This window comes from Crocuta crocuta, unplaced genomic scaffold (assembly GCF_008692635.1).
Source record: "Crocuta crocuta isolate KB4526 unplaced genomic scaffold, BGI_CrCroc_1.0 scaffold16, whole genome shotgun sequence".
NCBI classification, from domain to species: domain Eukaryota; kingdom Metazoa; phylum Chordata; class Mammalia; order Carnivora; family Hyaenidae; genus Crocuta; species Crocuta crocuta.
In genome coordinates, this window is record NW_027531893.1 from 8,593,815 (window position 1) to 8,610,357 (window position 16,543).

Below are 16,543 nucleotides of genomic sequence, written 5' to 3' on the forward strand. Positions count from 1 at the left end.
GGGGGGTGGGTGGGAGGGGCGGTGCTTTAGGCAGACCAAACTGTGTTTGAGAATCCTGGATGAGAGAGAGGCTCCAGTTATTCAGTAAGGGAGGTGCACGTGGGGCGAGGGGGATGTGCAGGCTCCCAGAGCACACTGATGATGCGGGAGAGACCGCAGAGACCTCTCCTTAAGTTACCGGAAGGAATTCAGACATTAGGCTGAGAACAGTGCGCAGCCATTGAAGGTTTAACCAGAGTGCTGTGGTCCAGCCAGAGTTGGGGCGTGGGTCGGGGGAGGGCCCGCAGGAGGTGGGCATCCCCTCGGACTGCTGCCCCCTTCTGGGAAGTGAGGGTGGCAGCCGGCCCTAACCCAGGGGTGTTTCTGGTGCTGCTTCACCTTGATGGGTCCGCTCTCTCGCTCCTCTTCTGCACACCTCACACGCCCACCCGTCTTCGTCTTTGTTCTCCGCTGGAGCGCCCCTCCCCTTCCTGCCCATCCAGACGCCCAGCTGCATTGCTGAAGTACCAGTTCTTCCGTAAAAATTGTCCTGGTGACTTTAGCCGGCAAGAAGCTCTACTGTCATCTCTAATGTCGCTTGTTCTCGTTCCCACCGCCCCACTCAGTGAGCACACCGTCATGCACCGTCTTCCCGTCGCCAGAGTTAGCCCAGCTGTTAGATGCTCTGGGCTTTTGCGGTTTATGCTGCCGTGAGTTAGACACCCAGGAAGCTGCCCAGGGTCCCTCAGGAGGTCCTNTCCCACTCTGAGCACACCGTCATGCACCGTCTTCCCGTCGCCAGAGTTAGCCCAGCTGTTAGATGCTCTGGGCTTTTGCGGTTTATGCTGCCGTGAGTTAGACACCCAGGAAGCTGCCCAGGGTCCCTCAGGAGGTCCTTTTGCCATCGGAAATGTCCTCATGTGTTTGTCCCTCTCCATTTGATCGTAAGCTTCGTAAGGACGGAGACTGGTGTGGCTTGTCCACCTGGGGACTGTCAGATGCCGGCACAGGCCCTGGCACACAGCAGGCGAGCGAGGAATGTTCGTCAGAGGATGAACGGAAGAGGCAAGTTCTGGCCCGGCTTTCCTCCACACGGGCCCCCCTGCCCCGTTCGGTCCCAGTGCGCTTGCTGGAGCCCTGGCTTTGCGTGGGGCCGAGAGCCCTGCCTGCACCCTCGTGAGGTTGCCGGCTCCCCGAATCGCAGACCCAGTCTCACTGGCTGGCCCAGTCTGACCTCTTTCTGGGGTGACTCCTCTGGAGAAGCACCGCCTGTAACAGGTTTCCCACCCTCTGGTCTGGTTGCGCCCCATGGGGAGCCGGGCCTTGTCCCGGGGTGGTTTTCAAGGCACAGGGTGGATGCTCTGAGCAGCAGTCTCCGCCCTGGTGCTGAGCAGACCAACTACACAAGGGCCCTGTGTCCGTCTCCCCCTCCCCACATTGTTATTTGGGGGCGTGGCTTTCGGGGAGTGGCCTTCTTGTGTCCCCAGGCCTCTGCCACTCCGCTTACCCTTTCTCACACTTCAGCTTACGGGTCAGTTTCAGGACCTTTCCGTAGGAGCATCCTAAGAGGCTTATTAGGGTACAAGCCATAAAACTTGTATGAACTTGGTGTGTCTGTCTCTGAAGTGCACCTAATTGTTATTGACCGTAATGGTTTAACCTGTGAAAGAAGTGGCTCTTGAGAGAACAGGGTCTGTGGGGCAGCGTTTGTTCACAGCCCGTCATCCGTGGTGAGGAGCCTCGTGTTGGTTTCCCGCTTCCCAGGCATTCCAGACCCTTCACCTGGTCTCCGGGTATAGCTCTCTCGTGCGCAGAGTTCCGATCCTGAGATCCTGTATTCTCCAGAGTCTGTGCTGGCGCGAGGTTGGCTTTTGTCTAAACAAATAGAGGCAGGGGCAGCTATGAGGACTGCCTTTAAGATCGGATACGCATTTTCATGCCTTTTTGATTTGTTGTTTATCTGCTTGGTTTTCTCGCATGCTGGGCATTCATAACTTCATGTAAATGCTTGGCTAATAATAGTGTTTCCTGCATTGTTTGCATTTTCTGTACTATAATGGTTCTAAGCAAGGGATGTAGAGTCAGGCCGCCTGGGTCCCTTGCATCGGGACTCTTGGGCAGGCCCTGGCCTCCCAGAGCGTCAGCTCCCCAGAGCATCAAGCCTGCAGGCTTATTGTAAGGGTTTAATGAGTGGATACATCTGACGCAGTCAGAGGAGGGCCTAGCAAAAGTAGGCTGCGACTCTTTTGATGACGATGAGAAGAATATGCACACGCAGAGCTTGAGAGAAAATCTTTTCCTTGTACCAGTGATCACGGTCAGAGGAAGATCTGTCCATTGTGCCCTTGGAAACTTAGGGACACAGCCTTGCACCCAAAAGCGGCCACGGTGACATTGTTGATCATCTGAACAATGAGGAATCCAAATGTCCAGTGGAAGAGTAACTCCTGTGCTTGTGCTCCAAATGTATACGATGTAGCCATTACGGATGCTGGCAGACAGTTGTCAGTAACAGAAATGCTTTTATTACCCAAAGTGTGTGTGGGGGGAGGGGGAGATGGGCATGGAAAGGATATACAGCATGAGCTCAGCGATGTAAATATCCATGGCAAAGGAAAAGACCCTATGAAGTGTATCACACTCCAGCAGCGCTCATCTCAGGCGGTGGCAGGATTGATGTCCTGTTGTTGCTGTTCATCCTTTCTAAAATGAGTATTATGCCCCAAATCAGAAAGTTATTAAACTTGAGGCACCTGGGCGGGTCAGTCAGTTGAGCATCCGACTCTTGGTTTGCTCAGGTTATGATCCCACAAGTCGTGGGTTTGAGCCCTGCATTGGGCTCTGTGCTGACAGCACAGAGCCTGCTTGGTTTTCTCTCCCTCCCTTGTTCGCTCTCTCTGCTTCTCTCAAAAATAAATAAACATTAAAAAATGAAACTTATTAAACTGGATTAGTATCTCTAGGTAGTTGAATTTCTTGATCTTCCAAAGCTCTGGAACTAGATGCAGCATTCAAATATTAACCTTAATCCATCTCCCCAGTCCTCTCCCCCAGTGCATTTAAGCAAACATGTATTGAGAGTCTCTTCCTCCTTTCTGAAGCATTACCGAAAATGCCTGCCAGGGCATAGCAGGAGTGAGAAAAATGAGCAAGGTGCAGGTACAATCATTGTAGAGATTTAGAGATTGAGAGGTCATGGGTATTTGCATCTACCGACAGCAAACATTTAGAAAAATGAAGATTTCAGACACTACCACTTACAACAGCATCAAAAAACATCAGTTGTCTACAAATCTAAAAAGATGTGTGAGACCCTTATGCAGTGAACACTGAAGGAAATGTAAATGTCATAATGTTACCTTATTGTAAAGGTGTCAGTTCCCTCTATATTTAGCTATAGATTTAGGGCAATCTTAAAGGGAATCTTAGCAAGTATTTTTGTGAAAGTTGAGTAGGTGATTTTTAAATTTATACGGAAATGTAAAGGGCCAAAAATAGCCAATTGTAATAATGGGGGGGAAAGGAAGGAAAAAAGTTGGAGAACTTCCATTATCTCATAGCAAGTTTGGTCATAAAGCCGCAGTAATCAGACGTCATGGGATCAGCACGAAGGCGAATGAACAGGTCGGTGGAACTGGAGCATTCAGAGTCCCTGCAGGTGTGGTCGTCTGATAAAGGACAGACGTTGACACTAGAGTGCATTGGAGAAATCAGGACCTTTTTAGTAAAGGATGCTGACTCAACTCGATAGCCATATGGAAAAAATGAATTTTGGCCAATATCTTACATCACACGCAAAACATCACTTCCAGCTGTTCCCTAAGTCAGACTGCGCCAGGTGCAAGAAAGAAGCGTCTCGGTAACAGGTGCCTGCTGCCTCCTCCTCTCTGTCTCCTGCCCCCTCACCTGGGATGGAGAAGCCTATCCTCTGCACGCCCCCTGCCCTCAGCTCTGGGATCTGTAAGTGATACATCTCCTGAGTCTACTTCCTTTGCGTTGGTGTATTGAAATTACATCTTCAATCAAAATGCGCCCCCTCCCCCAACCCTGGCATTTCACTTCCCCAAGGTCAGAGAGCTCCCTGCTGCCCCCGTGTGGGTGACCAGTGCCTCTGCATCCAACTGCATGTTTTTTATTAAAAATTTTTAATGTTTATTTTTTGAGAGAGACAGAGTGAGTGGGGGAGGGGCAGAGAGAGATGGAGACCTAGGATTTGAAGCAGGCTCCAGGCTCCAAGCTCTCAGGACAGAGCCTGACATGGGGCTCGAACCCACGGAGTGTGAGATCATGACCTGAGCTGAAGTTTGACACAACTGACTGAGCCTCCCAGGTGCTCCCGGCTGCATATTCTTTTTTGTTTGTTTGTTTTTAACGTTTTATTTATTTCTGAGAGAGACAGCATGAACAGGGGAGGGTCAGAGAGAGAAGGAGGGAGACACAGNTTTTAAGCCCTACCCATTTTTAGAGATTTTCGATGGCAGGATCCTTTCTATTCTTTCCCTGCCTTGCTCTCACCAGCCCCACCTCCAAGCTGAAGGCAGCCATAAAAGATGTCAGGAGGTGACTCTTCTGGAGTCACTCCCTCTTGGTGTCCCCTTTTCATTCCCAAACCGTGACAGCTGAAGTTAGCTGTGGGCCTGGAGATTTTTTTTTTTTAATGTTTTTGCTTATTTCTGAGAGAGAGAGACACACAGTGTGANCCCCTTTTTTTTAACTTTTTTTTTTTTTTGAGACAGAGAGAGATTGTGCTCTGGGGCAGAGAGATAGAGGGAGACAGGATCTGAAGTGGGCTCTGTGCTGACAGCAGACAGCCCCAACCGGGGCTCAAACTCAGGAACTGTGAGACCGTGACCTGAGCCAAAGTCGGAAGCTTTACCGACTGAGCCCCTCAGGTGCCCCGCCGTCTTACCCTTCCAGGTTTTATATAAATTCCCATTGACAGTGCAATACTAGTTTCAGGTGTAGAATTGAGCGAGTCAACACATACTTACACCTGGTGCTGATCACAACACGTGTATGCCTTCATCCCCATCACGTGTCTCACCCGTCCCCCGCCCTCGCCTCTGGTAGCCATCAGTTTGTTCTCTATAGTTAAGAGTCTGTTTCTTGGTTTGCCCCTTTTTTTCTGAACTCCCTCCCCGTTTGTTTCTTAAATTCCACACATGCGTGAAATCATACAGTATTTGTCTTTCTCTGAATGGTTTATTTCACTTAGCATAAGCCTTTCTAGCTCCATTCACATCAGATCCCAAAATACTGATTCAAAGGGCCAGAGGCACCCTGGCGCTGACAGTGGTGCTATCCACAATAGCCAAATTACGGAAGAGCCCGAATTCCCGTGGACTGACGAAGGGGTAAAGAAGATGTGGTGTATGTACTACGGACTATTACTCAGCCATAGAAAAGCTCTTTCACTGTTTGCAGCAATGCCGTCTCTTACAAGCTGTGCCAGGTGGCCCTCCCTCCCAGGGCATTCGGCCAGACGCTAGTCCCCACACTGCCCCGGACCAGCCTCGGTGATTCTTTCCTTTGTCCTGATCACCCGTTGAGGCCTAGCCGGGGACTGGGTCTGCCTGCCTCTCCCCTGGCGGCGGACGCAGGTCTGGAGCAGCTAGGTCTTCCGGGAACATGGGGGTGGGGGGAGCCCGGTGCCGAAGCCTCCCTTCCAGACCTATTTAACTTTAATCTGTCCTTAGCAAATGAGGTCGGTGCCTTGAACTGCCAGCTGCCGGGTTTGGTTGAGCTATCAGTTCTGACTAGCGTGTGATTGTCATGACTGCATGTGATTTTCGCCCCCAGTGACTGGTTTGGGGACCTCCCCCCACTCATCTGTGACTCAACCTTTCTCAATCCCTGCATCAGCCTGGCTGCGGGTTTTATGCTTGACACTTGGCCCGGGCCATGTGACTTCCCTGCTCCACTGGCATCGGGGGGAGTGTGGCAAGGCCTGTGAGACTTGCTGGCTTTGGGGCTCCAGTAGCCCCTCCCCCACCCAGCGCTCCAGGTGATTCTCACGCACACCTCCGAGGGCTCAATGATTCTGATGATTCTCCCATGTCAGCGTGGGTTGGCGTCTTTCTGGTTAACCCTTCCCAACACTGTCTCCCATTTTTCCTGGGTGGGAAGTAGCACCTGCTGTGGACAGGAGCTGTGCTAACTGTATCTGGAAAGGCGTGGCCAAATGGCCTCACAAGGTCGCCAGTGGTCCTTGAGCCAGGTTGCCATTTCAGTTGGTAATCCTTACTTTTCCTTCCTTCCTGGCAGGTATCTGTACCACGTTTTGACCAAAAACACCACAGTCACAGAACAGAACCGGAACCTGCTAGTGGAAACCATCCGATCCATCACTGAGATCCTGATTTGGGGAGATCAGAATGACAGCTCTGTGTTTGAGTAAGGGTTTCCAATGTGTTTTGTTTTGCTTTGGTTTTCCACTTTCCTTCCTTTGAGTAGTTTTCTAAATGTATCCCATGAGTCATCCCTGACGGTGTCAGGATTTGACACCATTCTGCTCTTGCGCAGATATCTATCTATACCTCTGTCCCTACAGAATGTCCTTGAAACACTGGAGAAATGTAAGCTGAAAACAGGGAAGGGAAATGAGTGTTTCTCCAGAGATCTGAAAATATCATGGATAATTTTCCAAGTAGGGTCTGACAGGCTCCCCACAGGGGAGAAAAGGTCCCAGGAAGTTAGCTTCGCAGTGAACACAGAGGGCCCTGCCCTGGGGGGACACGAAGGGCTCACACTCAGTGTGTTAACTGTTGGGCAGGCTAAGTGCTGAGCTCTCTGGGAGCTAATCTCAGCCTCCTAGCTGCCCTGGGTGGAGGCCTTGCTGTCCTGTGTCCTCAGCGTCCCCATTCATCTCAAGTCACTCTGTGGGAGGCAGGCAGGCAGCAGCTCACACCCAGAGCCCACGGAGGGCTTTCTCCTGGTTGGCGCACTTCGTGGATGCGCGGTTGTAGGCCAGCCTCGGTTTCCTCATCCTTAAAGGAGAGAAGGTTCTTGCCTACTGCCTGGTACAGAGGAGGCACTCCAGAATTGTTAGCACGTGGTCATTTAAAGAGATGTCCCTGTTGGACAGTTGACCAGCAAAGGCTGGAAGCCATGGACAGCTTCCCCAGGGGACACGTCTCCATGTCTGAGGACAGAAGGACTCGGGTTATGACAACCAGCACACACAGATTCTATGTTCATATAAAATAATCTCAACTGTAGGAACTGCGGCCACTTAAAAAGCTCCTTTAGAACAAGTAAAGGGGTTCCATTTCCAGACTGGCTTACTAGATAATCTGGTTTCCAGAGAGCTCTCTGTCTTCATCAGTAGGGCTACTTAAGATAGTGCTACTTGTGGAAGATGCCAACCTGTGACAGTGGCCTTCTCCCCAAAGGGAACCGGGTACAGAGAGGGGCTGTGCCTGCAGAGGGGACTGGCTTCATCTCAGGACGCATGGGGAACTTCCTGGCCGGCCGGTGTCTGTTATGGGGATGAGAAAGACCCCTGGGTTAAAGGTCAGGGACCGCATCCCCCGCTGCTAGAGTGGGCTTTCTGAGCCTATCGGCCATTGCAGAACACCGGCCCTGTGAATCCTAAGTGGCCCCCAGTAGAGTGCCCAGGAGAGTTTGTTTCTAATCCATTTCTTTTAGAATAACTTTAGATTTGTGGAAAAGTTGTAAAGATAGTACAGAAAGTTCCCAAACACCCTTCACCCCGTTTCCCCCCACTGTTCATGTCTTATATGACGGGGGCTCACTTGTCAAAACCGAGAGGCTAACCTTGGTTCGTTCCTGTAGAAGTAGACCCCAGACTTGGTTTGGATTTTGCCAGTTCTTCCATTAAGATCCTCTTCTGCCCTAGGAACCCAGTGCAGGCTCTCAGGGTGCAGTGAAGTGTCGCCCCTCCCCAGGCTCCTCTGGTCCATGACTGATTTCCAGCCTTCTCTTGTTCTCAGGAGAAACCCTTGATGTCTTTGAGAAGTGCTGGCCGTTCCTATAGAATCCCCCTACCCCCATCTGGGTTTCTGTGATGTTTTTCTCATGATCAGCCTGGGGGTCACGGAGAGGAACAACTAACAAAATGTCCGTCTCAGCCCCCATACCAGCAGCCGTCCTGCCCACCTGCGCTGTAGTGCCGTTAACTCTGATTGCTCGGTTACAGTGGTGTCTGCCAGGTTTTTCTACCGTAAAGGTACCTTTTCCCCATTCCCTACACCGTCTTTGAAAGAGTCACTCAGTTTAGCCCACTGGGGTTTGGAGTTAAACTCCACCTTCAGGAAGGGGATGCGTATCTACATACATTATTTGAAATTCTGTGTGGAAGATTTGTCTCTTCTCCCCATTTATTTTTTCAGTGAGTTATTGTATGTTTAAGAAACAGACTCTTTTTTTAAAAAATACTTATTTTGAGAGAGAGAAAGAGAGAACCAACGTGAGCAGGGGAAGGGCAGATAGAGAGGGAGAGAGAATCCCAAGCAGGCTCTGTACTGTCAGCACAGAGCTCAACGCGGGGCTCAGTCTCACCGTGAGATCGTGATCGGAGTCAAAATCAAGAGTCGGATGTTTAACTGACCGAGTCACCCAGGCGCTCCAGGCCTTTATTTATATCGATATGGGCTCATGGTGTTTATTTTACACTTTGATTGTTAACAAGCCCCAGAGTGGACATTGTGCTGCAGTGAGCCTCTTGGGTGAAACCTGGGAGTCGCTGATTTCTTCATCCTGAAGCAAAGGATGACAAAATGGGTCAAATGATAGAAATATTCTTGGGATCGGCGTGATTGGCATTTGTAGGCAGACGGGCTCCCAGGATCAGAATTGGATAAGGTTTGAGGTCTTGTTTTCTCAGGTCATGTTTACATACTCACTTGCCCTTCCAGGAATTCAAACAGCGTTTGCACAGCACTGAGCAGGCGCCCGGCCCATGGTCCTGCCACTGTGGAGCTGAGAGCCGAGGGGAAGGAGACCCTCAGAACCAAGTGACAGACACATGTGACTATAGGGACCTGTACTGAGTGTCCCAAGTGAGAGGTTACCTGGTCCTAGCCTGCATCCAGAGAACACATAGCTAGAAAACCCCACTTTCTTCCTTTAAAGAAAAGGGGATTAGGGGCTTCTGTCTCCCTTTCAAGACTAAAAGAGCCAACGTGTGCCCCAAAAGTCAGTGTTCCCGGGCTGCCTGCAGACAGCTGTCCCACCCAGAATAAGAGAGGCAGAAGCAGACCTAGGGACCGACTAGGGTCCGCCTGTCACCTCAGCCCCTTAACTTCCCTCCAGTTCTTTTTCCCTGGATTTGGAAACCCATATTCTTCTACGATTTAGGTTTATTTTGCCCTGGGTCAGGGAATTCTGGTTGTTAGTAACAGTCAAAGGTACGGAGGCAAAGCATATAGAGAATCGGACGGAGAATGCTGCCCGTCAGCTTTCCAAGCACAGGTAGATTACTGTGCGATCACTTGGTCGGTAAAGACCTTCCCCCTTCTGTAGGAATCGGGGTCATGGCTTCCCAGGATCAGCCCTGTGCTCCGGTTCTGGGGCGAGAGCATGAGCGGCTGCATTTTGTGGTGCGGAGGGTGGCATCGTGGGAGCGGTGCGGCAAGGAGCCGGGACCCTGCAGGCCGTGTGGTGTGGCTGCTCCCAGGACACCTTTGGGGGCGGGGGGGCCGGTGCACGTGTCCGGGGAAGGACTTGGAGTCCCACGTGTAGAAGCAGACCTCTGATGCTTTCCCGTTCTCTCCCCAGCTTCTTCCTGGAGAAGAACATGTTTGTTTTCTTCTTGAACATCCTGCGGCAGAAATCCGGCCGCTACGTGTGCGTTCAGCTGCTGCAGACCTTGAACATCCTCTTTGAGAATATCAGTCACGAGACCTCGCTCTGTAAGGACGCTCCCTGACACCTGCCCCCTCACTGCTGAGCTCTGGCGCCGTGGAGTTTGGCGGGGTTTTTCGTGGTTGCGTTTTGAATGTCTGGGCTTACTGTGCATCTTATGGTGCTCAGACTGCTATAACAAAATGCCCCAGACCGGGTGACTTAGACAACAGAAATTTGTTTTCTCCTAGTTCTGGACGTTAGAAGTCCAAGATCAAGGTGCCGTCAGGGTTAGTTTCTGGTGAGGTCTTTCTTCCTGATTTGCAGATGACTGTCTCTTGTTGTGTTGTCACATGGCCTTTCTCCTTTGTGTGTGTGTGTGTGTGTGTGTGTGTGTGTGTAGTGAGTTCAGGTATCTTTTTCTCTTATAAGGACACCAGCCTTTGATCAAGGCCCCACTGTAGGACCCTGTTTAACCTTAATTACCTCCTTAAAGCTTCTGTCTCTAAATATAACATATTCCCTGTGTTAACTTTGGGGGCGTGGAGTTCATTCCCTAACACCGTGTTTATCCCTGCGTGGTGGGTACCGGGAGGGGCTGTGAGGGCTCCCCTCTGCCGAGTGGTTCCGGGCTGTTCACATTCTTTCTTCATAACTTGTTGGGGTCACTGAATAACCAGCCAACAGGGATGGGCCTCTCTGGCTCGCCAACTCGTGCATGTTTGACAAGGTACCTTTGATGCAACCATGGCCGGGTGGGCACGAGTTACTGCCACACATGGTAAGCGACCTTTTGCTGCAACATCATGGGAGGACACGAAGAAGGGGTCCTTTGAGGGAGAAGCCCACCAAAGAGTAAACGACTTCAAGCCAGGAGGCTCTTTGTTAAAAATGATGCGCTCCAAGCAAAATTAAAAAAAGAAGAAAAAGAAAAAGGAGTACTTAAATAAAGATGTAAGCGGATTCCTAGAATACCTAGCACAAAACTCCCAGATGGTTCATAATGGGGAGGTGATAGCAGCCTTCTGGAGGTGAGGGAAGAAATTGCAGCTGCTTTTAGAAAAGAAGTCAACGAAAAAGACCAGCAGCAAAGAAAAATGCAGTGGTAGCTTTCCACTGTAGGAAACCTGCCTGTTGGATTGCAGGTGGCTCAGCCGCCCTCGAGACTCAAGATTCGGGTGCTGGAGCATGTTACCGGTGGGGCCGCAGAGTGTGGAATAGCCCAGCGCGGAGCCGGAGGAGACCCAGCTCCTGGTGGCTTTCCTTGTGCGGAGTGTTTTGTTGGAGAGATGAGGCAGCTGCCCGGATCTGGTCCTCCTAACCCCAGAGGGCTCCTGCCCGATGGTGGTTGCTATAGACTTCGTTGCTGGTGGTACAGTTAAGGAGGGATTGCCCTGAGGGTCAGAAGTCCCATCGAATAGTCCCACTTGGCCGCTGGGCAAAGGCAAAGAGTGCGGGCTATGAAGGAATTGTGGGTGTGCCTGAACCACAGAAACCCAAAACAAAGATCCCTAAAGTTGTTAATTTTAGTAAAGATCAGTACTCTTGTCACTGACCGCCTCATTGCTGGCCATTCTGGACGGGCCTACTTCGCAAATCAGAGCTGGGCCCCCTTGGGGACCCGTGTAGTAGACGCCAGTACGATCTGGGCACCGTCAGATAGCTTCCCGAGTGCTGTCCATTAAAGCGTGGTTGTATCCCTGGAGAAAATCACTAAAGAAAGTAGATGTTAAAACTGGATTCTCTAAAGGAACATTTTTAACAGACAGACTGAAGGATAACTATGTGGTTATATGCTGGATTGGAACAGTCGTCTTTTTCTAAAAAACTATACGTTCATGTGAACCACCCCTCAACAAAGTATAACTGACCTGTGTTTGGAAATGAAGTTGTGGTTTTAGTGTTTTCTTGGTTCAAAACATCAATCATTGTATTAGGAATTTCTAAAAGGTGCCACAGAATCTACTGTATTTTTAAATATTTGATAAAAACTTTTGCTATTAAAAAAAAAAATCATCAGTCAGCAGAATAGGCCCTGGAGGCAGCAGAGTGATAAGAAGAGCCCAGGAGCAAGCGAGGGCGAGACTGAGCTTCCTCTCTGCATCTCTGAGCCCAGGCTCTTCCTGGGAAACAGCGCCCTGGGGGACAGTGCTGCGGGCGCCTTCCCTTCCCGCCGGGAGACCTCGCGTCTGGAGCCCGTGGTGACCGCCATCACAGTGCCCGAGTCCAGAAGGGGTTTCAGTCCAGCGGCGTTAGTTTGTCGTCCACAGCCGGGGGCGACTGTGCCCCAGGAGGACATTTGTCAGTGTGTGCGGACATCTCGGTCATAACGGGGGGGGAGGGGGGCGCTGGGGGTGCTGTTAGCATCTGGTGGGTGGAGTCCTGGGATGCTGCTAGCCATGACCGCGCAGGACAGCGCCCCGCAGTAAAGGGCTGTCTAGCCCCAAGTGTCAGCAGAGCCCAGCGTGAGAAACCTCGGTTTAGCTCCTAGTAAACTTGACTGCTAGCTTTGTTATTCCAGGGTGACTGCCGTGAGCCCCAGGCCCTGCCGCCAGTAGTAGGGGAGACAAGTGACCGGATGTCTTTGTCACAAGCAGGCTCTAGGTCCCCAAGAAGGGTTTAGGGCAGGTTTCTGGTGGGTGGGGGGAGGCCAGGACGGGGGCATTCCTCCTGAGGAGGAAGCGGGGCGAGGCGGGAACCGGCTGCCAAGTAGTGGCTCTTGGAAGTGGCCACTAGGTGGTGCTGCTGCCCCAGGAGCCTCTGCTGACGCTTCCTGATGAATGAATGGGAGTTGACAGATGCGAGTTGACTCACTCTCCTTAAGTGGTTTCCCGTGCTAAGAGCTTGTGTTACCCTGGATATGAATTGTGTGTGGTTTCTGAAAACTCCGAGGGGGGAAGGCCCAGCTCGGGGGTGTGGCCCTGGACTCTGACCCACCAGGTCCCGGGCCGGGCTCTGCCAGATTCGCCCTGTGTGTGGGGTGAGCTCTCTTCTCCGGGCTGCAGTTTCTGCCTCTGTGAAGCAGACTTGTGTCTGGGGAATGGGGTGGTCTGAGTACTAAGTGTGGCCGTGGGCATGCGGAACATAGCGTGGGGCCTGGCAGATGGAGGCGTCCAGGCGGACTGGTTTTATCATTAAATCCAGCGTTCCCCCAAATGTCTGTTCTCCAGTAACCCTTCCTGAGCCCAGCTCGCCCCAGGGCTACTGGATTGAAGGTGGGGGCTGGGGCAGTAGGAAATGTGGAGTTTCTGGATCACATGGCTTTCCTGAATTAGGACTAAGAAGGGTACCGTGCGGTGAGCAACGCAGGCAGAAGCCCCCATCTTTACGAGGAATTCACCACAGTACTTTTATAAGCCCCACAGAAGTGGCCGACATCACTGCCCTTGACAGAACTTTGATTTGTGGAGGTGAGGAGGACATGTGACTTTTGCTTTTATTTTTATTTTCCAATTACAGAAAGAAAATACCCGTGCTATAAAACAGCAACAACAGAAATCAAGTGCTGTTAGGATATAGAAAGCACAAGTTCTGCAGAGCCTCACCCTCCCAGTTGGGTGGACACAGAGCATTCTGCCGTCTGCTTTGTGTCTTCCCCACGCGCTCATGTATCTCAGATGCTCATACACCCCATTCACATGTCCTCACTGAGTTGGGTTGACTAGCGGCATCTCGCTGAGCCCCGAGCGACTGAACTTGACCACGGGCATTTAGGTGGTTTCCGGATTTTCACTATTACCAGCAGCCATTTCACAAGTGCACCTGTTGCCCGTCGCGTTTAGGAACCTAAGTCACAGCAGGCCTGAGAGACTGAGATTACGTAGAGACTCCTGGGTTGATTAGAAAAGGATACCACAGAAAGTCGGCCACACGGTGAGGGGGTAGTGGAAAAATCCCAACCGAATAATAGAGGCACCGTGGCTGCCCCCATGGTGGCCCCCGGCACCCACGGAGTCATCGTGTGGAGGCCCTGGAAAAGTCCCCGCTGGGGAACAATTGGAGCGTGTGGCTTTTCCAGCTCGGGGACGCAGCCGACCGGCTCATGGTTGTACATCTGAAGCTCTGGGCAGAGGTGCCTATGCCTCTGGTGGCCCAGAAGCCGCCAGCCAGTCACAGGGAGGCTCCACAGGCTGTCTCTGTGCTCCCTTGTCCTGCTAGCTGACGCATCCCCAACCATGGCCAGGATGACAGCGTAAAAGAGAAGGGCTCTGGGCATCAGCATCACCTGGGCTGCTCGTTACAAGTGAAGGTTCGAGGGGGTCAGATGGTCGACTGAAGAGGAGAGTGCTGTATGGCAAAGCGGAGCGAAGGAATGCCCTGTTAGCACCGTGTGCGGCAGTGCGGGTAACTCTCAGGTGTGGTGACGAGAGACAGAGGCTGGGCACAGTCTGCATGTCATATGATCCATGGGGATGAAGTTCAGGAATAGGCAGGGGCGCCTGTCGCTTGGGTGTCCGACTTCGGCTCAGGTCGTGATCTCATGGTTTGTGAGTTGGACCCCCACGTTGAGCTCTGTCCTGACAGCTCGGAGCCTGGAGCCTGCTTCCGATTCTGTGTGTGTCTCTCTCTCTGCCCCTCCCCCACTCATCCTGCTCTGTCTCTCTCATAAATAAATATTAAAAAAAAAAAAATAGGCAAAATGAGTCTTTGTGATCCCAGGTGAACTAGCGCTTGCCATTGGGGAGAGGGTATTGAGTGGCAGGGCTATCAGGGAGCCTTCTGGGGAACGAGAAATAGGCTCTGTCTGACCTTGATGATGCTGACGTGGTGGATAGATTTACGAAAATTCATCAAGCTGGACCTCCACCACGTGCGAAATGTGTGTATACGTAAATAAGCACGTAGGTGCATAGCCTTCGTATCCACGCGTACATACATTTCCACACAGACTAAGCTGTGATCACACTTAAAATCTGTGATCCATGTAACCTCGATTTTGAACAGTTAAGAATTGTTGATTTTTTTTAAATGTTAAAAATTGTTGATTTAAAGAACATGTTTTTTAAGTCGGCAGTGAAGTCAGTTAAGACCCTTAGGGCGCCCGCCCCAGACCCGCCGCCTTCTCTCGGAGCCGGCCCCCGGATTCGCCTCAGGAGCTATGAGAACCCGGAGACCCCCAGAGCCCTTCTGGGGCTACAGACTTGGGGAAGGCCGAGGACACCCAGTGTCCTTGGAGGCAGCGGCTTTCCCGGAGAGCTGGCTTCCGCCACCACACTTCTCGGGGCCCTGTGCTCCTGGATGGCCCTTTGGGGTGTGCGAGGTGACGTCCGCCTTTCCACTGGTACTTTGATTGGTTTACGTTGGGTACCTCTTTGGCACCAAATAGTGGTTTATTTGTTTATTTTTTTTAAGTTTATTTTTTGAGAGAGAGAGAATGCAAGCGGGGAAGGGCAGAGAGGGAGGGACAGAGGATCCAAAGCAGGCTCCGCACTGTGAGCACAGCGCCTGAGGCGGGGCCCAGACTCACGAGCCGTGAGATCATGACCTGAGCCGAAGCCACCCAGGTGCCCCTGCGGCTTAGTTCCTTTCCCCCCCATCGAGAGCACCCGTGTTCGGGCTGGGTGGCTGGAGGCTCCACGCGGTGGCGCTAGGTGGGAGGTGCCCGCCGTCCGTACTGACTGCTTTGTGCCCCCCGCCGCCCTTCAAACTTCATTTCCTTTCACCCTTGCAGCAGCCCCCCCACCCCCCACCCCGGAGGAAGGCACTGTGCTTAGACGGGACAAGTGGGGAGCGGAGAGGCTGAGTGGCTTTCCCAGGGTCACCCAGCTGGGAGGTGGCAGGGGTGGAGTGGACCCAAGTCCCCTTCGAACGCAGTGCTTCTGGCTCCTTAACACCAAGTGTGCCGGGTCCACCCCAGAGATCTGAGTGGGTGGCCGGGCCGGGGCCCAGGCTGCTGTGTATCTGACAAGCTCCAGATGACGCTGGGCCTCGGGTTCAAGGACCAGACATCGAGTCGCAAAGCTCCAAGCGACTCAGCTCCACTCTCTTACCACATCTGCCTGTAGGTGCAGAGGTTGGTCCCGTTCTGCCTTTAACCATCTGGGGGTGGGTCAGATCTCACAGGCTGGCATCCAGGGGGCAGCGCCTGCCTTGCAGCGTGGCTGGTGAGGGCTCAGAGACGTGTGCGGGAAGGACGTGAGGCCAGGACCGCGCACCGCAGGCGGCCGCTGGCCTCTGGGCCTGTTTTTGCCTCCAGCTCAGCTTTAAGAACCAGATGATCGAGGGGCCAGCATGTCAGTCGGGAGAGGCCGCATTCACATCTGTTTTCCAGTCCCTAGAACACTGGGGGGCTCTCAGGGTGCTGGGCCTGCATTTCTGCGGGGACTGGGGGCAGGGAGGGGCTCGCCCTTCTCCAGTTGGCCCCAGGGCCTCAGGATCTCGGCACCCAGATGTCATCCCTGGCCCCCATGAGTGCATGCTATTAACACAGGCTCTGACATAGGACCTGCCTTAAATCCCGTCTCTGTGACTGGCTGTCTCTGTGACCTCTGGAAAGTTAATCAACCTCTCTGAACTACTTTACTCTTCTGCAGCATGGGGAGAATGAGACCCACTCCACAGGATGGCCATGACGACACTGGAAAGCACTCAGTCTGGTGCTGGGCCCCCCGTGGAGGTTTCACATGAAGTAGCTGTTATGAAGTCATGCTGCTTTCAGGGAAAGAAAATGTAGCTCCCTGTAGCATCCAGGGATGACAGGGTGACTCTTGGTGGCAAAATGGAGCAGCTTTTAATAAAACACGGTGGTTTTTACCCTTAC

The 16,543-nt window shown here is 52.2% G+C and overlaps 1 protein-coding gene and 1 pseudogene across 4 annotated transcripts in view; both read left to right on the top strand.

The window, feature by feature from the left end:
• Positions 1-16,543, top strand: part of CLEC16A (C-type lectin domain containing 16A) — a 198,359-nt gene that overhangs the window by 4,791 nt on the left and 177,025 nt on the right. For all 4 annotated transcript variants that reach the window (XM_077773315.1, XM_077773316.1, XM_077773317.1 and 1 more), the window contains exons 2-3: positions 6,244-6,372; positions 9,718-9,851. In XM_077773315.1, the coding sequence (XP_077629441.1) occupies positions 6,244-6,372; positions 9,718-9,851 (263 nt within the window). The remainder of the gene's footprint in view (positions 1-6,243; positions 6,373-9,717; positions 9,852-16,543) is intronic.
• LOC144239173 (zinc finger CCHC domain-containing protein 9 pseudogene) lies at positions 10,531-11,338 on the top strand (annotated as a pseudogene).